At 43.4% G+C, this 18,216-nt stretch overlaps 1 protein-coding gene across 1 annotated transcript in view; it reads left to right on the top strand.

The window, feature by feature from the left end:
• Nucleotides 1-6,489: 6,489 nt before the first annotated feature.
• The window catches only part of LOC126236988 (MFS-type transporter SLC18B1-like), a 61,344-nt gene continuing 49,617 nt past the window's right edge, over nt 6,490-18,216 (top strand). Inside the window, exon 1 of the mRNA XM_049946713.1 lies at nt 6,490-6,716. Coding sequence (XP_049802670.1) covers nt 6,573-6,716 — 144 coding nt within the window. The 5' untranslated portion in view covers nt 6,490-6,572. The remainder of the gene's footprint in view (nt 6,717-18,216) is intronic.

Below are 18,216 nucleotides of genomic sequence, written 5' to 3'. Positions count from 1 at the left end.
ACGGCCTTGTCAAAGAGGAGCGGACCGAGGTTCAGGGCACTCTCTTGTCCTTGGGGTGGAAAACTGCCCCTAAAGGCAGAAGAACCAGCAATGGTCAACGGCATAGAGGATGCAGAAGGTATTGGAAACCACTACATTAAATACACATAACGTGTATCTACAGGACATGTGGCGTGTAATTGAAAGCGTGTCATGATGATCTCTCCATTTCCAAAAGATTTCGGAATAGTCCCCTATTTGGATAACTGGGAGGGGACTGCCAAGGGGGAGGTGACCATGAGAAAAATATCGGATAACCAACGAAAGGACAACATTCTACCAGGCGGGGCATGGAATGCCGAAAGCTTGTACGTGGCAGTGAAGCTATAAAATATGAAAAGAGAAATGCAAAGGCTCAATCTAGATATAGTAGAGGTCAGTCAAGTAAAATGGAAAGAACACAAGGATTTCTGGTCTGATGAATATAAGGTGATATCAACAGCAGCAGAAAATGGTATCACGGGAGCAGGATTCTTTTGGAGCGATTTAGGGAAATCACGGAAAACCTAAATCAGGATGGTCGGACGCGGGATTGAACCGTCGTCCTCCCGAATGCGAGTCCAGTGTCTAACCACTGCGCCACCTCGTTCGGTAGGAAAGGTAGGGCAGAGAGTGTGTTACTGTGAACAGTTTAGTGGTAGGGTTGTTCTTATCAGAATCGACAGCAAACCTACACCGACAACGATAGTCCAGATATACATGCCGAAGTCGCAAGCTGAAGATGAAAAGATACAGAAAGCATATGAGGATACTGAAAGGGTAATACAGTACATAAAAATGGTTCAAATGGCTCTGAGCACTATGGGACTTAACTTCTGAGGTCATCAGTCCCCTAGAACTTAGAACTACTTAAACCTAACTAACCTAAGGACATCACACACATCCATGCTCAAGGCAGGATTCGAACCTGCGACCGTAGCGGTCGCGCGGTTCCAGACTGAAGCCCCTAGAACCGCTCGGCCACTCCAAGGCAGTTGTCATGGAGGTCTGGAACACAGTTGTAGAGTAGAAGAGAAGGTTATAGAAGAATATGGACTTGGGACAAGGAATGATAGAGGAGAAAGACTAATTGAGTTCCGTAATAAATTTCAGCTAGCAATAGCGAATACTCTGTTCAAGAATTGCAAGACGAGGAGGTATACTTGGAAAAGGCCGGGTGATACAGGAATATTTCAGTTAGATTACATCATTACAGACAGCGATTCCGACATCAGTTACTGGATGGAAGGCGTACCAGGAGCAGATATAGACTCAGATCACAATGTAATAGTGATGAAGAGTAGGCTGAAGTTTGTTTAATTAGGAAGAAACAATAAGCAAAGAACTGAAAAACGTAAGTACTAAGAAATGACGAGATACGCTTTAAGTTCTCTAAGGCTATAGAGACAGCAATAAGGAATACTTCAGTAGGCAGTGCAGTTGAAGAAGAAGGCACATCTCTAAGAAGGGCAATCACAGAAACTGAAAATAAAAACATAGGTACAAAGAAGGTAACTGCGAAGAAACCATGGGTAGCATAAGAAGTACTTCAGTTGATCGATGAAAGAATGAAGTACAAAAATGTTCAGGGAAATTCAGGAATACAGAAATACAAGTCACTGAGGAATGAAATAAACAGAAGTGCAGGGAAGCGAAGACGAAATGGCTGCATGAAAAATGTGAAGATATCGAAAAAGAAATGATTTTCGGAAGAACGACTCAGCATATAGTAAAATTAAAATAACCTTCGGTGATATTAAAAAAAAGAGTGGTAACATTAAGAGTGCAACGGGAATTCCACATTTAAATGCAGTGGAGAGAGCGAAGGAGCGAAGAGATGGAAAGAGTACACTGAAGGCCTCTATGTGGGGGAAGATTTATCTGATATGATACAAGAAGAAACAGGGGCCGATTCAGAAGATATAGGGGATCCAATATTAGAATCAGAATTTAAGAGAGCTTTGGATGACTTAGGATCAAATAAGGCCGGCCGCTGGTGGCCGAGCGGTTCTGGCGCTACAGTCTGGAACCGCGCGACCGCTACGGTCGCAGGTTCGAATCCTGCCTCGGGCATGGATGTGTGTGTTGTCCTTAGGTTAGTTAGGTTTAAGTAGATCTAAGTTCTAGGGGACTTATGACCTCAGCAGTTGAGTCCCATAGTGCTCAGAGCTATTTTGATCAAATAAGGCAGAAGGGATATAGTATAACATTGTAGTGGACTGACAAGGCAGCCAGTCCACAGTGACGGGTAGCCGAAAGGGCACACGTACACACACGCCGACTGGCGCGAAGTCTGGAACAGGATTCGTAATGAATGTGATAAAGAAAAGAACGGAGCTACTAGAACACTTAACTTTTATATCGTCCTTTGGTATACAGCATTCTTGATGATACAAGTGAGACTATCTTGAGATACATGCAATGGTACAAATGGCGCCTTGCTAGGTCGTAGCCATTAACTTAGCCGAAGGCTATTCTAACTGTCTCTCGGCAAATGAGAGAAAGGCTTCGTCAGTGTAGTCGCTAACAAAGTCGTCGTACAACTGGGGCGAGTGCTAGTAAGTCTCTCGAGACCTGCCGTGTGGTGGCGCTCGATCTGCGATCCTGACAGTGGCGACACGCGGGTCCGACATGTACTAATGGACCGCGGCCGATTTAAGCTACCACCTAGCAAGTGTGGTGTCTGGCGGTGACACCACAAACATCACAGCAGATTTTGTTAACCGTGAGGTGCAACAAAACGATTATTCACGTTGGTGTGTATAAAGTATGAGTCTGGCGACATACCATCTGACTTTCGGAAAAAGATCATCCACACCATTCCGATCACTGCAAGAACTGACAAGTGCGAGAATTATTGCACAATCAGTTTAACAGCTCTTGGATCCAAGTTTCTGTCAAGAATAATATACAGAAGAGTGGAAAAGAAAATTGAGGATGCGCTAGATGACCATCTGTTTGGCTTTAGAAAAGGAAAAGGCACGAGAGAGGCGATTCTGACGTTGCGGTTGATAATGGAAGCAAGACTAAAGAAAAATCAAGACACGTTTATAGGATTTGTCGACCTGCAAAAAGCGTTTGACAATGCAAAACGGTACAAGACGTTCGAAATTCTGTAGGGAGAGACGGGTAATATACAATGTGTAAAAGAGCCAAGAGGGAATAATAAGAGTGGACGAAGTGCTCGGATTAAAAGTCCGCAGCTCGTGGTCTCGCGGTCACGTTCTCCCTACTCGTGCACGGGATCCCGTGTTCGATTATCGGCTTAAGTGGCAAGATTGGACTGAGCAGTTGGGAATTTGTACTGGGGTGCTGATGAGCGCGCAGTTGAGCGCCCCACAAACCAAACCTCATCATCATCATCATCATCATCGGATTAAAAATCTACTGTTCACTCTGTTCGAAGAAACAATGACGGAAATAAAAGAAAGGTTTAGAAGTGGAATTAAAATTGAAGTTGGAAGGCTATCAATGATACGATTCGCTGATGACATTGCTATCCTGAGTGAAAGTGAAGAAGAATTACATGATCTGCTGAATGGAATGAACAGTGTAATGAGTACTGGGAGTAAATCGTAAAGAGACGAAAGTAATGAGAAGTAGCAGAAATGAGAACAGCGAGACACTTAACATCAGGATTCTTATCACGAAGTAGATTAAGTTAAGGAATTCTACTACCTAGGCAGCAAAATAAGCCACTGACGGAGCAAGGAGGGCATAAAAAGCAGACTAGCATCGGCAAAGACGGCATTCCTGGCCGAGAGAATCTTTCTAGTGTCAAATGTTGGCCTTAATTTGCGGAAGAAATTTCTGAGAATTTACGTTTGGTGGTGAAACATGCACTGTGGGAAAACCGGAACAGAAGAGAATCGAAGGATTTGAGATGTGGTGCAACAGCCGAATGTTGAAAATTACGTGGACTAATAAGGTACGGCATGATGAGGTTCTGTGCAGAATCGGAGAGGTAAAGAATATGTGGAAAAAATTGACAAGGAGAAAGGACAAGACGACAGGACATCTGTTAAGACATCAGGGAATGACTTCCATGGTGCTAGAGGGAGCTGTGGAGGGCACAAACTGTAGAGGAAGACAGAGATTGGAATACAGCCAGCAAATAATTGAGGACGTAGGTCGCAAGTGCTACTCTGGGATGAGGAGGTTGGAACAGGTGAGGAATTCGTGGCGGGCCGCATCAAACCAGTCAGAAGAACGATGTCTAAAAAAAGAATTTTGAACTCCAGCCCACAAATTGACAGAGAATCGTTTCTGGTGATCAGACGAGCTAGGCCTATCAATTTTCATCACCCGATGCAAGGCTATGTGGCAGTTTTCAAACACCGTCACGAGTGAAAGAGGCCTCATTCGTGAACAACGCAAACTGCAAGAAATTTGGCACTGTTGTATTGAGCTGTATAATCCATTGAAGATAACTAAGCTCCGCGCTCAGAATCCATTGGCCCCATTGTTCTCACATGTTGGGTGTGACAGCTGGTACACTAGCATTCTTCACATTATGCATTTTACGGACAGTTTGTAGGTGCTACTTGATGAATCGGTTCTCACACGATGCAACACCATCATCTTAAATCCACGCGAGAAGTGAGAATAATTCTTTGTCGAGAACCTAGACTCGCCAACTACTTGTTTCGCTCGGGTTTCTATCCACGGTGATCAACAGCTCGTATCTTCCAATCAGGGTGACGTCATTGTGTATCTTTTCACTGTACATTCGTCTCGGTTTCCGGGAACTGCCTGCTACGGTAATACACATAATTCCATCTTTGCAAGTTCCTATAACGAATAATGCCCAACTTATTTACTCACTTTCTGATGATCGAATACCCCGTATAGCTGTGTGCATAATTCTGCTTGGTAGCGCAAGAAGGCCTGTGCGTCCATCCAATACATACAATGTCATCCTACATAGGAACATTGTCATGCCTGAAGAATGCTGTGCCCAGATGTTTTATGGAAAGATAAGGATTCGAGCATCTTGAAAATGAAAACTTACAAACTTCTTCTTGAAAAGAACGCTTATCTCCTTCACCACAATCCAGTGTGCATTACATACGCTCCCTCCTGTTCAAAATGGCTCTGAGCACTATGGGACTCAACTGCCGAGGTCATTAGTCCCCTAGAACTTAGAACTAGTTAAACCTAACTAACCTAAGGACATCACAAACATCCATGCCCGAGGCAGGATTCGAACCTGCGACCGTAGCGGTCTTGCGGTTCCAGACTGCAGCGCCTTTAACCGCACGGCCACTTCGGCCGGCGCTCCCTCCTGTGACTAGCAGAGGGCGATAGATACGCAAAAGTCCAATTAACATTGTTAGACAATTGTACGTGTGTGTTTTTTGAACACATTGACTGCCATGTGGCCGGCGGCGGCTTGAGCGGAGCCTGGCGCCTAACGATGTGTGCCTGACTAGTCCAGCGGTGTAACAGCCATGACTACATGCGTGCGGCAGTCAACGTGTTAACCATTATTTGGCTTACACATGGAAATTTGAGGCTCTGCCGTGGCCACTGACGGCCACAGGGCAGTCAACGTGTCAAAAAACACACACATCTGAGCATAAAAGTGCGCTTTCTCATAATTCCAGCGAACATCAAGAAAGTACTGTAGTGTGCCTTTATACAGAAGTTAACACTAACATTGTGTTAATCTGTTTCAGTCGCTAATCTTACCCATCTACTTGCAGAAAACAGTTGTATTTGGTACATGCGTTTGCCTATGTGATGATCTAGTAATAGGTGATGTAACTTTCACCCTCTTTCAGTGCAAACGCTACGAAAAAAACGGCATTATGTATTTTCAAGGATCTCATGAAACTTTGTCACTGTCTAGGGCTTTCCATATCGCAGCACTAGCACTCTCAGATCCAAATAGGACTGCATATAACGTGATATCCAGCTTTACGGCAAAGAAACATGTAAAAATCTAAAAGGAAAGCAGAACATATAAACAAAAGGACTGCTATAAAATGCACACGTATTGTACACGTGTCTGTCACATATCGGAATTTACTTTACTGCGTATATAATAGTTCCTAAGCTATGGTTGTCAAATTGTATAGAAGATAGGGCACAATAAACACACAAAAAATTTGGTAATGATGTACTTAATACACCACCCTTATCCAACTGAGCTTGTGCCAAATGTTTTATGCCCTGCGTTTCTTCATTTAAGGGAACTATTTGAATAGTTAACGGAGCCACCGTTTACACAGCAAAGAAGAAACTACAGGGAACAGCTTAACGGTATCTTCCTGACATTGGATTCCCCCAAAATGGGGCTATGTGTATTAGGTAGCCCCCGCGGCCGAAAAAAAGGAAGCCGTCTGTGTTGAAAGCAGTGCGGGCAGCCTGATGACCTGTGGGCCTACTGTTGATAAGCACCTATGTAAACGCGACGAGGCCTGCCGAGCGCAGGGGAGGCGTGGCCGTCCCAGCATGCTCAGCGCGGACCGCGCAAAGTCCGCAGTGGTGGCTGCGGGCAGCTAGCAGCTAGCGCTGGTCGCAGAAGACACCGCGCAGTCCTCTCCTCCAGCATGCCAGACCTCCTGGACAGCGGGCTCTTCCCGCTACCTTCCAACTTCTCCAGGCGGCAGTGGCTCACGCTCATCGTCATCGGCATCGCAGACTTCTGCAACGCCATTTGCGTCTCGCTCCAGGCTCCCTTCTACCCGCACGAGGTGAGTGCCCTACTGTTCACTAAATGGTATTTCCCGACCACATATCCGTTCTAGTTCGAACGATATTGCTTCAGGAAACTTCTAGCCAAATACAACGTGTGTGGGAACATTCTTCATTACAGTGTCTGGTGATCGGTAACACATAATCCGTTGTTGCTTAAAGTGTTAATTGTTGAGAAACAAACGAGCTGCGCATTGAAATTTTAGCTAACGTAAATGAAGTTCCGTTGCTGACCGATAGAAAACCTGTACTAAACACAGCTCCTGGAATGGACAGAACGTTTCCTTACAAAAAACAGCATTTCGGGTTCAATAAGTTGTCTTTAATCAGGTTCTAAAAGGAATTCGTTCAGTTAGCTTCCTTAGAAAGCTTTTGAAATCAACAAATTCAAATTTTGTTTTTCCTATCCGAGCCATATAAAACGGAAAAAAGTGTTATTACGATAGAAAATTTTTGAAGACCCAAAACCTGTAATTCGGTGGTTGACCTACTAAAAAGAATTTTCTTTTGTTTCCTGCTTCGTTTATCCCGCATACTGCAGAATTTTCTGATAAATCGACTAAGGTTTGACACACATTGTTTTAAAGACGTAAAGGATGTCTTTACCGTCACCAAATGCGTCAGTTTCCCTTAGGAAGTGGTGGTGTGCCGCTTGTTTCTGATTCATCTAAGCTTTGCCTTACGTAAATAGTATTTAAATTGCTTGCGTTCATTTCTAGACTCGGAAAAGTTCGGAATATTCCTAAACAAGAGAGTAAAACCACCAAGCATCCACCTCCATGTTGGCCAATGTACCAGACAAGTGATAGTTGGTTTGAAATGGTGAGTCGATCCTGATTGACTCACCTCCGTCACCCAGACCAGTACACAGCGCGTCAATTACACGATCAGGTCGCAATTGTCACTAGAGACAAATTCTTCACTTTTTAGAAGACAGTGTTCCGTTTCTCGACGAATGTGTAGTACACGCGCATTCCAACCCAAACAGGACGCTTGCCTTCATCGGGTATTGCTCTTAGCGAACGAGCTAGACAGTCAAGACTCACGACCTCCCTTCACAATGTAAACAAAGGCAAGGGTGCCGATTCGACGCACTTTTAATGTTGGATAAGATTAAATCCCGTAAGTTTGAGAATCAAAAACACACTCTTCGCAGAAGATGCATAATGGCATAACCACAATTAGTTCTGACACAACTTGGAATAGCATTGATTCTAACACCCTCGAATTTATTTTATCTCTGAGACCCAAATGCAGTATTTCTAATCGTTGTGAGCACGCTATATTAAATACTGCTCTTTAGCACAGCGTATTTGTTACTCATAATGTCACTCAAAAAGAACCCGCCGTCACAAAGTTGAACTGTTGCTGTGAGCGGCTAATATTCAGTTAGCTTTGTCGTCCGTTTCAGGCAGAAGATATCATTCTAGATTTAATCCGCCTGTAATGCACTTCGTAGTATTTGGCCCACACTGCTCGAATTGTAATTGTACACAAGATAAAGTACCTTTAGAAATTTGTAGGTGTTACAACGAAAACTTGAATGTGTAAAAGAACGTCATTTAACGAACACTTATCGAGCTGGTGGGAAGTATTGGCTATTATGAGAGCTATGTGTAGCATGGAAAAGTGGTTGGAAAATGATGGAAAATGCCTGATTTTTAGAACCTGTTTTGTGATTTAATCACTGCACTGACGTTGCCTTTTGTTTATCTGTAATCTGTCGAAATGTTATGGGACAGTTCTGTGTCTGTAGCGTATGGTCGGTGCATTACAAGCTTTTGGGCTGAGCAGATTGTCGGCACTTTGTCAGATACTGCATCCCATTGATGTTGCATATCCCTTTGGTGTATCTAACATCAGAAGGCTTACATTGTTCATGTTTCTTACACACTGAAGCAAAACGTGACGAAGTTAAATGGAGCGGGCATTATTGCAGCAGTCGTTGTCCTATAAGCCGAAGATGGTTATTAGTGCTAAAAATGACCAGTACTGAATTTTTTACCATGAAGATGGATTGTCTCAACCTTCAGATTTGTGTACTGTCGAATAAGTGTGCCCTATAACAGTAAACAAATGGTTGTTATACTTATTACTCTGAGGCAACTGGAATGTCTTCGCAAAGATGATAAATTTTACTGCTCACAATTTAGGTTTCATATGCATGATTTCCCGATATATATGAGCCCAAAGATTGCATTTCTCCATCGTGTTCGATGTGTCCGTAATATTTGGTGGCATTCCTGTATTCATATAGGAATGCATCGTGCTAAAAAGAAAGCGCTGAAATACTTTTCGGTGTCTTTGACAATAGGTTTACTTCATTTGCACCCAGTGCAGCTGGCTGTTTATCTGTGAAGAGCACACTATACCTCCATGTAGTTTAAGACTAACCCATGTCCAATCGATTCCGACATGGATAAATAGATTGCACATGGGTTAGTCTTAAAATCAGTCAAAGTATGACATACCAACATAAAGCAACGTGTAAGAAAATCGTGATGACAGTGTTGCACTTTTATTTTGTATGCTAGTACTGTATGTGAATATAGAAACAAAAATGTACCAATTATCGTAGGAGTCTTTCAGATTGCTGGCTGCTCAATTATACTGTAGTTTTGTCTGCTGCAGCGCATGAAGCTGTAGTTGTCCCTTAAATGTGAAATGTAGCATCAAAAAATGTTGTGGTCTCTGAATAACTACCACAAACGGATAACGAAGCCATTCGAGAAGTTATGCTGCGCCGAGGGTTGCGTGAGTGTGTAGCGCCGTCTTGAGATCGCTGACGACGCCCGAGATAATAGCCGCTGCGTCCGCTCAATGCTCCAGGGAGCAGGTGGATGGCGACGGCCCTCTGCTCTTGAGACTGCCACTCTGTACGTCTGGAGGACAACTGACAGTCTGTCCTTTCGCAAAGTTCTTCTTATACTCCAATTTGTGCAAATATGTCTAGTTCATTTCTCATAAATGCAACCACTGTACCTTGAGCAGAGCTTGTATTACTAGGTACGCGACACCTGATGTGACTCTGATTCCTTCAAATTCTTCAGACTTGCATTTTACACAACGATGCAGCAAAGTTTAACTTCAAAGTTAAATTATAGTTCTGCGCGTAGATAGAAAATCATAAATACAACAGTAGGTCAAGAATTTACCTTGTCAAGCGTATGGCCATTCCTAATGTAGCATAATCACGACTACGTAACACATCTGAGATATTAACCACCTCCTTGTCCACACATGAGCATTTCCGTCACGCAATACTTACTTTCTGGTCTCACTTATGGAGCAAAACTTTGTTTGACTGCAGTAAATCGAGAAATTGTTTTATTTTCTTCATTATTGAATGATAATTTACCAATTTTCTTGTTAAATGGAATGACATAAATGCAACATAAAAATATTTTCCGTTTATTCTGTATTTCTTCATTTCATGTACCTGCTTCAGTAATACATGTAAATCGCACGTCATTTTATCTGTGGTTGGTTGTTTCGTGGAGGGGACCAAACAGCTAGGTCATCGGTTCCATCGGATTAGAAAAGGATGGGGTGGAAGTCGACAGTGCCCTTTCAAAGGAATCGTCCCGGTATATGCCTGAAGCGATTTAGGGAAATCACGGAATACCTAAATCAGTATGGCTGGACGCGGGTTTGAACCGTCGTACTCCCGAATGAGATTCCAGTGTGATAACCACTGAGCCACCTCGCTCGGTTTTTATCTGTGGTTGCGACATTTTTCACCTGGCAGTGGCCTGAGAAGAGGAAACCCGGTTCGTGATCCAATAAACAGCATTTCGCAGAGCATAAGTATTCCCTTTTTAACTTTAAGTTACAGTACATAGGAAGTAAAGGCGCCCAAGTGGAAAACGTTAGCAGCAACAGTAGGAGGTAGTTACATTCCGGATAACTTTCTCGTGTTATAAACTGGCTTAGTTCTTCAGCAGAATCCATTGATTACTGTAACTGTTTTGGTTGCAAAGCAGTTGAATCACTTTGCAAGTGTCGTTGATTGGTGATGCCCCTGTATGTAAATGTAAACGTTGCTATTGTCATTTTCATTATCAGCTTATTGAGCGCGGTGGTATGTGGCCAATGTGTTTATGGCTCAATGGAACTGGTCCAAGGAACCCTTAAATTGCGGCCATGTTACCTGGTTTACTTCAGCTATAATTTTTGACATAACTGCCATCATTGCACTGATTTGTCTCTAAACATTGAAAGTATGATTGCTACTGTTGACGACATTGTACCGTACATGCTGCGGTCTTTCTGTAGAAGCTGAGGAAGTGCACGAACGACGCAGAAATACGTGTAATAGCAGCGCTAGGGTGTCGTTACCTGGCTGTGATTGCCATTACTGCCGCAGTAATTGTGTAGTGTCCTGCTGCAAATCACAATACTTCTGCTGTCGTTAATTATGCTGCTACTTTAAACCTTAAAAAGGGATGGAGGATAGAAAAGTTTCTGCATTTCCACGCAGTAGTTCAGACATATTTATTAAACATATTGTGCCCTATACCAACCCCATATCGAAGCTGCGTTGGTAAAGTACCGGAACTTCAAGCGCTGATAGAAAGCACCGAAGCTGAAATCGTTATAGGTACAGAGAGCTGGCTTAAGCCAGAGATAAATTCTGCCGAAATTTTTACAGAGGTACAGACGGTGTTCAGGAAGGGTAGATTGCATGCAACCGGTGGTGGAGTGTTTGTCGCTGTTAGTAGTAGTTTATCCTGTAGTGAAGTAGAAGTGGATAGTTCCTGTGAATTATTATGGGTGGAGGTTACACTCAACAACCGAGCTGGGTTAATAATTGGCTCCTTTTACCGACCTCCCGACTCAGCAGCGTTAGTGGCAGAACTGAGAGACAATTTGGAATCCATTTCGCATAAATTTCCTCAGCATGTTATAGTCTTAGGTGGAGATTTCAATTTACCAGATATAGACTGGGACACTCAGATGTTTAGGACGGGTGGTAGGGACAGAGCATCGAGTGACATTATACTGAGTGCACTATCCGAAAATTACCTCGAGCAATTAAACAGAGAACCGACTCGTGGAGATAACATCTTGGACCTACTGATAACAAACAGACCCGAACTTTTCGACTCAAGTGCAGAACAGGGAATCAGTGATCATAAGGCCGTTGTAGCATCCCTGAATATGGAAGTTAATAGGAATATAAAAAAGGGAGGAAGGTTTATCTGTTTAGCAAGAGTAATAGAAGGCAGATTTCAGACCACCTAACAGATCAAAACGAAAATTTCTGTTCCGACACTGACAATGTTGAGTGTTTATGGAAAATGTTCAAAGCAATCGTAAAATGCGTTTTAGACAGGTACGTGCCGAGTAAAACTGTGAGGGACGGGAAAAACCCACCGTGGTACAACAACAAAGTTAGGAAGCTACTGCGAAAGCAAAGAGAGCTTCACTCCAAGTTTAAATGCAGCCAAAACCTCTCAGACAAACAGAAGCTAAGCGATGTCAAAGTTAGCGTAAGGAGGGCTATGCGAGAAGCGTTCAGTGAATTCGAAAGTAAAATTCTATGTACAGACTTGACAGAAAATCCTAGGAAGTTCTGGTCTTACGTTAAATCAGTAAGTGGCTCGAAACAGCATATCCAGACACTCCGGGATGATGATGGCATTGAAACAGAGGATGACACGCGTAAAGCTGAATTACTAACACCTTTTTTCCAAAGCTGTTTCACAGAGGAAGATCGCACTGCAGTTCCTTCTCTAAATCCTCGCACAAACGAGAAAATGGCTGACATCGAAATAAGTGCCCAAGGAATAGAAAAGCAACTGGAATCACTCAACAGAGGAAAGTCCACTGGACCTGATGGGATACCAGTTCGATTCTACACAGAGTACGCGAAAGAACTTGCCCCCCCTTCTAACAGCCGTGTACCGCAAGTCTCTAGAGGAACGGAGGGTTCCAAATGATTGGAAAAGAGCACAGGTAGTCCCAGTCTTCAAGAAGGGTCGTCGAGCAGATGCGCAAAACTATAGACCTATATCTCTGACGTCGATCTGTTGTAGAATTTTAGAACATGTTTTTTGCTCGAGTATCATGTCGGTTTTGGAAACCCAGAATCTACTATGTAGGAATCAACATGGATTCCGGAAACAGCGATCGTGTGAGACCCAACTCGCGTTATTTGTTCATGAGACCCAGAAAATATTAGATACAGGCTCCCAGGTAGATGCTATTTTTCTTGACTTCCGGAAGGCGTTCGATACAGTTCCGCACTGTCGCCTGATAAACAAAGTGAGAGCCTACGGAATATCAGACCAGCTGTGTGGCTGGATTGAAGATTTTTTAGCAAACAGAACACAGCATGTTGTTATCAATGGAGAGACGTCTACAGACGTTAAGGTAACCTCTGGCGTGCCACAGGGGAGTGTTATGGGACCATTGCTTTTCACAATATATATAAATGACCTAGTAGATAGTGTCGGAAGTTCCATGCGGCTTTTCGCGGATGATGCTGTAGTATACAGAGAAGTTGCAGCATTAGAAAATTGTAGCGAAATGCAGGAAGATCTGCAGCGGATAGGCACTTGGTGCAGGGAGTGGCAACTGTCCCTTAACATAGACAAATGTAATGTATTGCGAATACATAAAAAGAAGGATCCTTTACTGTATGATTATATGATAGCGGAACAAACACTGGTAGCAGTTACTTCTGTAAAATATCTGGGAGTATGCGTGCGGAACGATTTGAAGTGGAATGATCACATAAAGTTAATTGTTGGTAAGGCGGGTACCAGGTTGAGATTCATTGGGAGAGTGCTTAGAAAATGTAGTCCAGCAACAAAGGAGGTGGCTTACAAAACACTCGTTCGACCTATACTTGAGTATTGCTCATCAGTGTGGGATCCGTACCAGATCGGGTTGACGGAGGAGATAGAGAAGATCCAAAGAAGAGCGGCGCGTTTCGTCACAGGGTTATTTGGTAACCGTGATAGCGTTACAGAGATGTTTAATAAACTCAAGTGGCAGACTCTGCAAGAGAGGCGCTCTGCATCGCGGTGTAGCTTGCTCGCCAGGTTTCGAGAGGGTGCGTTTCTGGATGAGGTATCGAGTATATTGCTTCCCCCTACTTATACCTCCCGAGGAGATCACGAATGTAAAATTAGAGAGATTAGAGCGCGCACGGAGGCTTTCAGACAGTCGTTCTTCCCGCGAACCATACGCGACTGGAACAGGAAAGGGAGGTAATGACAGTGGCACGTAAAGTGCCCTCCGCCACACACCGTTGGGTGGCTTGCGGAGTATGAATGTAGATGTATCACGACAAATGAGCTTTTATACTGTTAGTTCTCCGAATTCATTCAAATAAAATCATGTGACGGTCACGCCAGCTCATCAGTAGCATGTTTGATGTCGGCAAAGTCACCAAATGACTCCTCGGGTGTTTTTTCTGGTTTGGAAATAGGTGCGTCGGAAGAGGCCGGATCAGACGAATTAGGGGGATGAAGTGGTCGACTAACTGGGAACGCTGTGCATCCATTTTGCAGTCACATCTTCCAATGAATGTAAAGGTGCGTGTCCTGCAACAAAAGGTTCGATTTGGTCGGATTTCTAGCTCATTTCGTCTTGTCTCTTTCAGGGGGGCAACGAGATTGGTGCAGTATTCTAAGGTAAAACCGCAGACTGAACTACGCAGTCCTAGAACAGACTACAATATTTACCCCATAAAACGGTAGGCGCGCAGTCCGGAACCGCGCGACTGCTACGGTCGCAGGTTCGAATCCTGTCCCGGGGATGGATGTGTGTGATGTCCTTAGGTTAGTTAGGTTTAAGTAGTTCTAAGTTCTAGGGGACTGATGACCACAGCAGTTGAGTCCCATAGTGCTCAGAGCCAGTCCATAAAACGGACGCCACGATTTTCTGACATATTTTGATGCGAAGCTTATTAGAGTGTAGGTACTCACTGTGATTATTTTCTTGCTCTTGGTTCCTGTGTCACAACTACGAAACTATGTTCTGCTCTGTCACTAACCTAGCGACAAATTCCTCTGTAGTGGCAAAATGTGACAAAACTGTGGATGACTCAACTCGGCCTTGTTTATTAACTAAACTATTTGGCAGCTAGTTTACTGAGGGCTTCACGTCTGATATTTTTAATAAGGATAGAAATACACTTCTGAGTGATGTCTAGTATCTCAGCTATCTTTTTGGAGAATACTAGGTGATTCTCAAGAATCAGCTTGTAGACATCGTTATTTTGTTGCCGGATGTGTAGATGTGGGCCTCCCGCTGAGAGGCTAAACAGTAAAAATCTACAGTCTCAAATCAAGTCACCCAGGTTCAGACCGTGTTGGAGGAACGACACTTACCCTACATAGTGTTTGTAACATCTGTGCTGAATGTCGTTTGCAGACCTTGTCTGGAGAAAAGTCATCACTCCCTACAGCTCCACGTGAATTAAACTCGCTTGCATCTATCTCACACGCTACCTGAAATTAGAGGTATGAGAATAGCATACGTGCAGCATTCTTATAACTGGCGGAGAGCAAATTCATAACAAATGATTTGATTCATAACATGTGATATTTGCACATTTACATAATAAAGTATCAAGCTTTCACGTACTATCATACATTTTCCAATTGTAATTTGACTGTGCCAAATTCGGGAACTCCTCACATTTGTTCTTGATATTGCTGCCGTAGCTTAGCTGTTTGCGTCTGGTTGGTCCCGTAGTAATACTTGCTCCATATCGTCTCATTCACAGCAGCAACAATTGTTCTCCCTACAATAAATAAGCACGAATAAAAGTTCGCACTTTTGCATCGACGTTGAAAGTTGGTTCCATAATTAATACAAGTTCAGGCCTTTGGTGACTACACAATAATATGAATGACAAGAATTGTTAGAACGTAGTATACTAATGCACATTCGTTTCCTAAGGAGAATCAGTTTCATTTCCGCAACCGAAGATAGTTGCAAAGCTAATGGAAAATCTTGCCAAAATCCATGGCTGAACTCGTTATGGAGCAAGCGAGTAAGCATACATTATCCAAAGCGTACACTAAACTGCACTAAGGGTGCCTCGTAAGTAGTAATCAGTAATCTGACCACGAAACTTGATGCTGGTTGCTCTGGTGGCGCAGTTGTCACATCCAAATTTTCCTGAAGCACAAAATCAAGAGTTGAATGACCATGATGAAATGAGATTTTTCGGATAACATTGACATAAGCTTGAGGAAGAACTTGCTGAAATTGTATGCTCGGAGCACAACACTACACAGAAAGGGCTTGTACATGGAGAAATCGAAGAAAAAACTGGTAACATAAAATGTGGACCTAAAATTGTTTCTAAAATAGTGGATGGATCGAGAGCAAGAGGTATTCGAACAAAGGCTAGCGAATAATGTAGAAAATTTGTCAAAAGGCTGGAAATTGGAGGGAAACGTGCTTAGGCACCTAATACCAGTTTGGCGAGGACACAAAAAAAACGAGCGGTAAAGCTGTAATATCAGGCAAACGTTCATACGTTACTAATTGATAAGGGGGATGGGGTAGTAGGTAATCAGGGATAATGAATCTGGCGCATAGTATAAAGTAGAAGGCCACAGTATAATTGTAGGATTGTTCTCTTTAAAGTAGCTGTTAACCAATGTCTGAGGACACATCTGCTGGACGTTTAATCATACAAAAAGAAATCACTACTCCATGTCGCTTCATAAGTGACCTCCAAGTAGTGATTAGTCATTAATTGGGGTCTGGAGGGGCGCATTAAAGTGTATCGCTCCGAGTGAAGCAGGAATCCTAAAGATGGCGTTGTCAGTTGGGTTAACGGGTCGGAGTTTGCAGAATTGGGCAGACGAGGCACGTTTAAAGGGAAGCAGACTGGCGCCGGCGCCGGCCGCACGGATCAGCGGCTGCGCTGATGGCTGCAGGGTTATCGGCCCGGCCGCCACTCCGCTCGCTTCAAGCGTGTCGCCAGTCCAGCATCCATCATACGTCGCAGAGGACGCACGCGCCGCCTGGTTTTGGCGTCGTAGTATCTACAGCTACGGAGCGTGCCAAAACTTGACCTTATTTTTATGCAGCCAAGCATAAATCCAGAAAAACAAAGCATGCTTAGCTGTATTGTTTTCTCGACGATTCTATAATCTTCTACCGTCACTAAGTGATAACAAATCATGACTAAGTCTGTAGCAAACGACTTCTGTGTTCTGTTATTGACTGTGATGGACAAGGTGAAGGAAAGAGCCGAATATGTACTAAATTCCGCCATCTGATCCTAATAAGAGTACATCAATGAGCGTTCTGGAAGCCATAGTACAAAAACTAGATGGGGCTTGCACGAGCCCCAGTATGTTTTAACTCAGGTGAATGTATATGTTCCGGTCATTTCATCCTCCTCTCTGTCCATCCCCCTCCCCCCCCCCCTCTGTCTATACCCCCCTCCCCCAACCTCTGTCTCCACGTCATCATGCTCACCCAATACGACGCTGGTGGTTCTTACTCCCATAGTATTTCTTTCTAGATCGTAATCGTGTGTACCAAATTTGGTTGAAATCTTTCCAGGGGGTTTAGGATGAGCCTTCGTACACATGTCAAATGTATTTCACATATACTCAACATATTTCACATATAATTGTACATATTTAGCACAGCAATTTTTCTCACGCAGCTAAGTGTTTAAAGAGACGAATCCCCTGAAATATGTGCCGTGTAATGATATAATTGTGAAGGTGCATTCAGCGGCGTATGTGAATATTGCCTGAAGTGTTTTCGCGGTTACAGTCGGTAGTAAAGTAGTAGTACATTAAAGCGTGAGGCTTCAAGTCGCAGTGTTATTGTAAGAGCAGCGAAAATGTAGTAAGCAATAAACTTTTCTTTCATCATTTTGTGGGGGTTGTCAGCGAGAAAGTTTCGTAAAAATCTGAAATTGAGTTGGAACAAACATTACACTAAGTACTCTTCCTCAACTACTAACTGAATAAAGTATGGGTATTCGCGCATCGTGGGCTAAACTGCTTTCTCACTCCCATCCATTTGATAGATGGTTCACACCACCTCCTCGCCCCCACCCCTCCCACAGCGATGATTTCCAGATAGTGATATGTGTGCCAAGTTACGCTGAAATCATTCCAGTGACTTAGGAGAAGATGGGGAACATACATACATACATACATACATACATACATACATACATACATACATACATACATACATACATACATACATACATACATATAATACGTATTTGTACCGAAGACTGACTTAACGACTAAGAAGACTCCTTTAAACAGATGTCTGCAGCTCTTAAACAGACGTACGTTCAATCACTTTGAGTCCCTAGTTAATACAGGAGGAACGTAGTTATATCGTCTCTAACGATCTCGACTTCAAGGCTTCAGATCATAATCTTGCTTCCTATTAGTTGTCTATTCTTCAGGTATCCTTCCGAATTTTTCTCCCCCCCCCCCCCCTCTCCCAGCTTCACAATGGGATGTTCCTTCGCACTCTTGCATCAGATGG

Source organism: Schistocerca nitens, chromosome 2 (genome assembly GCF_023898315.1).
Source record: "Schistocerca nitens isolate TAMUIC-IGC-003100 chromosome 2, iqSchNite1.1, whole genome shotgun sequence".
NCBI lineage: Eukaryota > Metazoa > Arthropoda > Insecta > Orthoptera > Acrididae > Schistocerca > Schistocerca nitens.
The sequence above is the reverse complement of the archived record's forward strand: the minus strand, read 5'-3'. Positions and strand labels throughout refer to the sequence as shown.